This window comes from Lipophrys pholis (genome assembly GCF_963383615.2).
Source record: "Lipophrys pholis genome assembly, chromosome: 8".
Classification (NCBI taxonomy): Eukaryota; Metazoa; Chordata; class Actinopteri; order Blenniiformes; family Blenniidae; genus Lipophrys; species Lipophrys pholis.
The window spans coordinates 2,384,271-2,393,998 of NC_137630.1; the positions used below are offsets into that span (position 1 = coordinate 2,384,271).

Sequence of the window (9,728 nt, forward strand, 5' to 3'; positions counted from 1 at the left end):
AGTGAGTCTCTGATTATTAACTCTGTCACTTCTCTTCTAACTCTGTTAGATTATTAACTCTGTCACTTCTCCTCTAGTTCTGTTTGATTATTAACTCTGTCACTTCTCCTCTAATTCTGTTAGATTATTAACTCTGTCACTTCTCTAACTCAGTCTGATTATTAACTCTGTCACTTCTCTTCTAATTCACTGTTTAAAAGTAGAAATTTGTCTGAAAAGCTGCAGGTCAGGTTGAACTTTCTCCATCAATAGTTATTTTTAAACAGAAATGTGTTGAGAATTTATTAAATGTGTCCAGGTTTGATAATGTTTATAAATGTTTAAATATGCTCATATTTATTAGTGACTTATTTAATTGATACATTATAAAATGCTTTTAAAGCTGCATTCTTCATTTCTTATTCACACTCGACACACCTGAGATGTTGGACAAGGATCATTGCTGCAACTTCCACATCGTAGAGGGGGGCTCTGGTTGAGAGGGGGGGTGAGAGAGGCGCTTCTCTTAAAGACATTTTAAATAATGAGTGAATTTTGCGACAGCCTTGGTTGTTTCATTGAGACGGAGTTTGTTGGCTGCGTGGCACCAGAAGTTGGAGTTATGTTGCGGGCGACCAGCATTTCTGTGCAGACTGATGCAGAGTTCATGTGAATTGAAACTGTGTGAACATTCCATCATGCACACTTGGAGCTTCAGTACTATAATTTTCAAGACTCGGTGCCTCTCTCAATCCAAACAAGACATAACTGGTAACACCTCCAGTGGTTGAGGTAATGTGGTTAATAAATGATCTGTATTGAAACTAACACTAACACACTGACTGAAATTAAAGAATGAAGAGCCCCAAAATGACCACCAGCTGCCACTGGTAAGTACACACATCGACATAATGTAGAGGAGTACATACATCTGCATAGATATAAAGGAGACATAAGCAAACACATAAATCAATGAACATATTTAAACACAGATGTAGACAAACTGCTGGAGCATGGCCTCCATCTTCAGTGGGTCTCCTCTTGCCCTCTTTTATACTGACGTTTCTGCAGCTCAACGCTGGTGCGTGTGCACACGCACAGTATAAATACATTAAATGTACCTGATTTCCTTTCTGTGGGAAAGAATTACAGCAACTCAAAAAACATATGGAAGTCCACATTTTAACTCTTTCACCAGAACGTTGACTCAGGATAACTCTTATTGTTCATAGTTTGCTGAGTTAGGAGCAGCTGTGGCTTGGTTGGTGGAGCAGGTTCTCTCTCAATCAGAAGGTTGCAAGTTCAATTCTCCATCTGTCCACATGCTGAAGTGTCCTTGAGCAAGACACTGAACCTCAAACTGCTTCTAGTGGATGGATGGCGCCTGCATAGCAGCCACCTCCATCGGTGAATGTGATGAACAATGTAAAGTGCTTTGGGGACGGGCAGGCAGAGAATAAACATTGTGTAAGTGATAACCATCTACCATTTAGTGTGAAAATGATCCAATGGAGAACTAAAGAAATCAGAGATCACTTCTGAGGTCCTGCAAAAATATTCAACCAGTGTTCACCAATGAAGCGATGACAAAGATTCTGTGTGTGTGTGTGTGTGTGTGTGTGTGTGTGTGTGTGTGTGTGGTAAGAGGGGGGACACAGAGTTCCAAGCAAAACAGACACACAGTAAATCTAAAGATTTCTTTATTTTGTATTACTTTATGCTCAGGCAATTGAAACATGACATCTTTTCCACTGCCCTCTAGTCTATTGAGTGATAATACAAACACCTAACAAATTCTAAGTTAAAGGTGGTAAAACCTGTGTTGTGGTGCTTCTCAAGAGTCAACCTCAATGCAGGTAATGAACATACTGAACAGTGAAATGAAATGTGGTGTCCCGTCCTGCTGCACTCCTTCACCTCCAGTCGAGGACTTTGTGCTGCTGTTCCCTCAACAAACATGTCAACGCTGTGCAGCAGCACACATGCACCCGGCAAACATCTCAGGAAAGTCATTCCTACAGTCTGGAGCAGAACTGGGGAACTGGCCAGAGCTGTGAGTGGTGGTCACATGATTCAAACCACTGAGCAGGAGCGTGCTACATTGCTGCTGCTGCTGCTGCGAAAAAAAACCCTCATGTGTACAACAGCAAACTGGGATCCCTCTTGAACAGGGATGTCAAACTCATTTCAGTTCCAGGGCCACAATTTTGTCCATCAGATTGCAGTCCAACCAGTAACATGATCCATTTACCTTGAAATACCGAAAGTTTTCTGTCAAAATGTTCATGTAAGTAACTGTCTGTGTACGGCCTACTCTCCTTTTTACAGAAGTCACCACATCAAGTGTCTGCAACTTGCACCGTGGGCTTGACAGTTTTAGCTTCCTGCTGCAAAAAGGATTCAAACCCAGTAACCCAAACACTCGGGGCCAAGACGTCCCCCAAAGCACCAATAACACAGAAATACATTGGTGCTGGAAATAAAAGTGCAGCCTGAAATTCACAGTTTTTCACCAGACTACAGCATGTTTTCAAATTCACTGAGCTTTAATGCTAATGCTCCTGGCCCTGCTGGGGTTCTGTGTTGACCGCTGCACGGCAGTCGATTCTCATTTTGCTTCACAAGCAGCATTAGCATCAGAGCTGCCATAACAAAGTGAAATTGTGAAAATGTGCAGATCTGGTGCCCTGAGAAGGCTTTCGCCAGCATCAGCCTGATGATTTTACAGCTTTTACATCATTTGAATTAAGAATTCTGAACATTTCTTGCAGTTCTGGAAACATAAAAATTTAAGGAGAAGTTCAAAGTTCAAACTCAACATTTCACACATAAAGCATCTTTAAAAATGGCTTAATGCAAAAGAGCATCCCCTTAGTTTTATTAAACTTTGAACTTGGATTTTTTTATTTTTTTATGAAGGTAATTTAGCTGCACAGACTTTTCATGTCTACAGACGAAGACAAACATTAGGTTTGGACTCCTTGTTGTCCGGCTCCAGACCAGTGGGGATCAAGCGGAGCTGAATGTGGGAATCAGAAGTGAGTTTGACACGCCTGCTCTGCACGGTGCAGACTGAAGAGGCTGGGACAGCAGAAACAGGACAAATACAAAGGCAGTACACTTTCTCCTGTGAGCAAACCTCAGTACAAAACTATGGAGCTACAAAGTACATGTGCTTGTTCTGACAAATATAAAACTCTACACAGACGATATCTCTGCAGTTAGATAGACAGGCTTCTGTCTGTCCCTTCTGAGGTAGTAAATAAGTAGAAATATAATTAAAGGCGAGTATAGAGAAAGACCACTCTGGAAAACATTGCCAGAACTGAAGGGTATCGCTGCTCCTTCAAAGCGGAGTTTTGAACATATTTCCATTTTCAGTGGTAAAACTGCCTAGCTCTTACAGGTTAAAACTAGCTCTAATGATTTTTGCAGAATGATACATGACAACATAGAGGTAGAAAAGTTTGAATTATGTCAATGTCTGCCACTAGATACAGAGTTTAGATTCATAAAATCTACCTTTATAGTTTCAATCTAATGGCACAAATCAAGAAGCCAAAATCACTAAAAGCAAATTAAAAAACAAACAAAAGTAAAACCCACAGTTCTGTGTGTTAGAGGTAAAGATCAAATCCATGTTTTAGAAATTGACATAAGTGCTTAAATCCAGTCTGGAGATTAGACACTCTTAGAGAGGCACAACAGTAGCATTTTAAGACGTTGGTGCAACACCTTGAGGTTTGTTGGGATGCGAGTGGGAAAGCAGTGTGACTTTCTCCCTTCTAAACAGCTTCTTTACATCTGACAGCAGGAGGACCACCGACTCCAGTGAGCTGATCATGACAAGCCTGCCCAAACAGATGGACTGCTCCTCAGCAATACGTCCTCACTGAATCAGAAACACAACGGCTGCTGATCACTACTGGATGTGGAACATTGGAACAAGTGCTCAGAAAGGCCATTGGAATAATTACTTCTACAATCTTCACAATGAGCAGAGTCACAGCCGGCCCACATCCAGTGGTCCAGGTAGGAGGAGGAACTTCTATCTCATTGACACCGAGAGCTCTGGATCATCTAACCAAGACTGCCACCTTCAAAATACACAGAATAAACACAGGAACCAACAGAGGCAGCATCCAAAGAACCAAGAGGCATCAACCAAATAACCAACAGAGGAAGCAACAGAGGAACCAACCAAGGAACCAACAGAGGAACCAACAGAGGAAGCAACAGAGGAACCAACAAAAAAACTAACCAAGAAACCAACAGAGGAAGCAACCAAGGAAGTAACAAGAGGAACCATCAGAGGAACCATCAGAGGAACCAACCAAGGAAGAAACAAGAGGAACCATCAGAGGAATAGGGATGGGGCTGATCCAATCCAGTATTGGGTTCCGATACTGTAAAGAACTCAATGGAAAATATAAACTAAAGGAAGAGCAGTGGGGAAGTTCTGCCCGACATGATCGTGCCGTTGTAAAGTGAGACTGAGTGATCGCCTGTCTGTTTACAATGTCTGATTGATTAATATCGCATAATCTCAAAGTTATGCAATAACAAGTTGTGAATGTTCTGGCTTTGGCTGCAGTGTTGGTTTTAGCCTGGTGGCTCCGTTTGAATTCTTCTTATTTTCAGAGAATAATGGCTCCTCCATTATGTAAGCTGCTCTGCAGGATATCTCCATGTTTGTGATTCGTCAGACGCCTCAAACTCCGCCCCTTTCATGTGCATGTGCACTGATTCTGATTGGAAAATTCGGGGTTTAAATACCGAGTTAATAACCTGCTTCGTAGTAACCTTGATCATGATGACGAATGTCTGGGCAAGTTAACCAGATAATGGAGAGAGATCCTGAGTTGGCAGACGTCACTAACTAGAGCCGCCGTCGCATTATTATGACGTCACTAAGTGAAAGTGCTGTCTGACTGCCACACCACCATGATCACCTTTACTAACTCCTTTAGGAAGCCTCCTAACACCTTTACTATCTCCTTTAGGAAGCCTCCTAACACCTTTACTAACTCCTTTAGGAAGTCTCCTAACACCTTTACTAACTGCTTTAGGAAGCCTCCTAACACCTTTACTAACTCCTTTAGGAAGCCTCCTAACACCTTTCACTAACTCCTTTAGGATGCCTCCTAACACCTTTACTAACTCCTTTAGGAAGCCTCCTAACACCTTTACTAACTGCTTTAGGAAGCCTCCTAACACCTTTCACTAACTCCTTTAGGAAGCCCCCTAACACCTTTCCTAACTCCTTTAGGAAGCCCCCTAACACCTTTCCTTAACCCCGTGACGTCATCCAGGGGTTAAGGTAAAGTCCATAGATAAGGACTAGGAGGGACCATTCGGACGTACCCTCGGCTCAAATCCTTCAGTGAGGAACTTGTGATGGTTACTTGAAAGGAAGCAGCTTCTGTTTCAACTCTCTATCTACTAGAGGAGAATTTTTTGGTTCTCTGGATACAAAGTATGAGGAACTCCAGAGCAGCAGGACTCAAATATGTAAGTTTAACATGGAAACATAATTCAGTCTTTGAGATATACACATGATTCACAACAAATTGATGTATTGTGCAGCCATACTTTTCTTTTTTAAATTAATTTGATACGACTCAAACTAATTACATTTACGTGGAACAGACTGAAAACAACAGTGAAGCCAAGCTTCAGGGAGATTCTCCAACAGCTCTTCAGGGATGGAAACATTTTTAGCATCTTGTAAAGATGAAAAAACTTCTGTCTCTCGTTTTTGGTGAGTGTCTCCTTTCAAATCATGTAACAAGAATTCTCTCAACACCTGCGGGTGTCCGTTTGGTCTGAGCTGTGTTTTGAAGTATAAACTTAGGGACGGCAGCCCTGAGGAAGAAGACCTGCTCTAAAATGTTAAAGCTTCCTACCATCAGCTGAAAAGACCAGGAGAGCTCAGAAAGGAGGAGGAGCGTGAAGTAAAAGGTGGAACGCACTCGGTCAGGACAGTACCAAAAATATACGCTTGAAAAGAAAACGGGAGCCACAACAACAGAGGAGCAGCCTCATGGTTTGCTTCAACGTCAATGAGTCATAAGTGCATTTTATCTACTATTCTACAAAGAAAAGAGCCGTGTAGTGTCAGTGTGCCCGAGGTAGCTGCATGTCAGAATCATCTGCCTCCGTCCTGGAAGTGTGGCTCCGTGTTCAACTCATCTGTCTCGGGTTAGGGTTAGGGTTGTCTCTGTGGAAAATCCTACGATAAGTGACACTTTAGCTTTACTAAGTAACTATGAACAGATTACATATGTGTGTGTTCACAGGATCTGTTCAGTCTAGCACTTTAAGACATAACAAAAGTCCCTGCAGGTCGGTCCAGCTGAAAGTGGGACAGTTCCAGGAATAAACATTAGTTCAGGGTTTGGGATGTAACTTCTTTCACAGGAAGAGCACAATCACTCACATTTGGGTATTTGCCGATGCTGAATACTAATATGTCAATACAATTCTTAGAATTCCTTATTAAAAACCCTATTTTCATCCGATGCAGTTTTTCTCAAACCCAATATCAGTACACTGTTAAACTGCGTCTGTCTGACTTCTGCCAGGTCTCACATGGTAAATGAACGGATACACAGATATTTAATCTTTGTATGTCTTTCCTGTGATGCTTTTGCACAACTTAACGGCGTCACAAACAGCTTGAAGTGCTTCAGATGGAAACACCAGCATCATGCAGCAGTGTGACTCCACTGGGTGGAAATCAGGGCTTCACTGTGTTTCTGCCACAACTTATTCTACTTTTCCCTTCACATCACTACCAGGAAAAACACACCTTCACTAGCTCTCAAAAATCTTAAAAAAACAACAAGCTATTCACTGATCTGTCTGTCTGTGAGAGGTCTGATGTCAGTTAAACTGTTTTCATGATATTTGTCGGTTTTTCTGCAGGAAATATAACAGAATTCTCCTTTAAAGTGTACTTTCACTACACCATCATCTGCTGACATGGATCCATTCCTTACAGCAGATTCTTTGAGGGTCTCCAGCTAAAAGGTGCTTTCTGTTGCTTTATTACAGAAAAGAGCACTAACTGGTGGCCTGGCATACAAACTACTGGCTTCCAACATTCCTGGTGCCTGTGTATTCAGGGATGATTATCAGAAGGTTGATTTCTGTTTGGGGAACTTGAATGAAGTGAAAACAGAGAAACAATGGCTCTGGTGTAAAAACAGGGCCTTAAAGTCAATCTGCCATGAAATGGGTCATCTAATCCTACATCTGGTTCTGGTATCTGCGTTGGCGCCTCCTGGTTGGGACAAAGGTAATGACAGTTTAGTCATTGTCCACTTTCTAGTGCTCGTCTCCACACCATTCATGTGATGTCAGATATTCTGCTCACATTGCATATTCTGCGTTTTGTAACAAACTTAAAATGAGCACATTTGACTCTAATTGAAAAGCTGACAAAACAAAAAGAAGAGCTCTATTTTGGTTGCAGTGAGATCTCCTACGGTTCCTTAAACATTCAAGCTTACATTTTAAATAATGAGGTAATACTGATGAGGTGATTTGTTGTGTTCAACAAAAAACAACTAAGATTAACAACATTAGCACTGAAAAGCCAAAGTTACACAATTGTTTCACACTAAAGTTGCCATCTTCATGATCTACCCTTTTCATGAATACGAGTGCATATGCTGTGAGTGCATATGAAGGCAATGTTTTTGAGAAAAGAGCTGCTTACTGCTGAAAGGCCTGGTAGTAGTGAGGTAGAGAGCTGGAAGTGCTCATAGCAGGACTGCTGTACGCCTGAGGTAGCTGGCTGTGGTTGTGGGCCCCGGGGCCCTGCGGTACGTGAGCCTGGGAAGGCTGGAAGAAAGGGAAGGGGCCCGGAGCTTGAGAGGACAGCCCGGTGGAGGAGGAGGGGGAGGAGGTGGTGGTGGTGGCAGTGGGGGGGTAGCTCATCACCAACCCTCCCATCCCCACGTGAGGACTGTAAGGCGGCAGGCTGAAAGGCAGAAAGCTCAGCAGGGGACCCAGGTCCATGTTAGTGGTGCAGGACAGCTCGGCGGAGGAGACAGCGGGGCTCCTGGACAGTAGGTGAGGGTCTCCAACAGCATTCAGACCTTCACCCAACACCTCCCTCTGAGGAGAGGCAGAAGCAGAGGTAGAGGAGTTGACGGTGCCGAGGTGGGGTGGGGGGGCACTCTGTAGGTCCAGGAGGAAACTGTCCACGTCGGCGCGAGGATATGAGGTAGATCCATGCTGGTACCGCGACATGTTGCTGTACGGCTGCTGCTGTGGCCCCGCCGGGGGTTGCAGGTGGTGGTGGTGCGAGGGCTGTGACGACATGTGGCGACCCACCGTCATGTTGGAGGACAGCGAGCCCTGCATTAGGCCGTGGGGGTGGCCTATCCCCGGTACGGGATTGGCCATGGGGTAAGAGGCATACATATCCCTGGAGAAGGTCTCCATGGGCTCCTTGGAGACGGCGCTCATGTCAGCTGGGACCGGGCTGGGCTCCTCCTTCACCGGACACTGGGGGGCCGGAGTCGGGGTGGCCACAGGAGTGCTGGGGTTACAGGGGGGCATCAGACCCGCCTCCTGAGCGTGGCTCTTCTTCAAGTGGCGGGTCAGGTGATCTCTGCGGCCAAAGCGCTGGGCACAGCGGGGGCACAGGAAGTCCCGGCGCCCTGTGTGCACCACCGCGTGACGTCGCACATCCTTCCGGGTGTAGAAACGGCGGTCACAGCGCTCGCAGGAGTACTTCCTCTCTCTCACTGGCACAGCCACGTTAGTGCTGCCCTCCGACGGGGGTGGTCTGTCCATGTGTCCGCCCAGGTGCTCCAGCAACGGGGGCGCCCCCTCGGAGCAGGGCAGGCCCCCCGCAGTGCCATGGGCTGCTCCCAGGTGGCGCCTGTAGCCCAGCTGGGTGTTGTACTGCTTGCCACACTCCTGGCAGTGGAAGACCTGCCTGCTGGCCGGGTGGCTGTCCTGCAGCTGGCCCTTCAGAGGGTCCTGCTGGTGGAACATGCTGGAGTCAAAGAGCGAACGTTGCTGCTGCTGCTGCTGCTGCTGCTGCTGCTGCTGCTGCTAGTGGGGGGGGACTCTGGCCAAGAGCCGGGGATCACACAGACAAGACTCATGAGGAGAGCGGAGCAGCAAGCCTCTGCTCCTCTTCTTCTCTTAGAGTGCAGACTTAATACAGAGTGCCGTTTCCTGACCGCTTGATAGTCTCTGGGAGCAATGACTGGTGGTCTGTCCTGCCTCACTGGGGCCAGCCTGTGTCCAGCTCTTGGTTTCTGTGACAGCAGCTGCCATAGCAACCCCAAAAGGGCTGCTGTGATGAGGAGCTTTGAAACCTCTGAACTGGGTCTGTGTTTCTTGAGAAGCACTCTTGTGTTGGCCTGCAGTCTATTTTAGTATTCAGCAACCCTGAACGCCCCCGCTCACAGCAGCTATATCAGAGGCAGCTCGGCATCTTTATAGACCTGCAACACAGAAAAAAAAAAAAAAAAAAAAGATCAACAACGCAAAATTAGGAAACGTGGGAGAATTAAGTATTTTGGGTGAAAATTGGCAAACTTTAACCCTGTAAAGGACAGGTGGAATTATTTCTTCTCAATTAAGCCAATGACATCAATAAGATACATGATTATAAAGTTATGCTAAACTTACTGTAACACCTTGTTCGACCATTCACACTGTAAATATAATCCATAACCCATTTTCATTCTAAGCAGTCCCACATCGGGTACTTTAGTTTAAAT

The 9,728-nt window shown here is 45.0% G+C and overlaps 1 protein-coding gene across 1 annotated transcript; it reads right to left on the reverse strand.

Annotated features, from left to right (window-relative positions):
* Positions 1-7,679: 7,679 nt before the first annotated feature.
* On the reverse strand, positions 7,680-8,991 carry LOC308113076 (zinc finger protein PLAGL2-like; the record flags this gene model as incomplete). The annotated part of the gene is made up of 1 exon (XM_080469014.1): positions 7,680-8,991. One exon carries the CDS (start codon positions 8,989-8,991, stop codon positions 7,699-7,701), a length of 1,293 nt encoding a protein of 430 aa, XP_080325140.1. The 3' UTR covers positions 7,680-7,698.
* Positions 8,992-9,728: the final 737 nt, after the last annotated feature.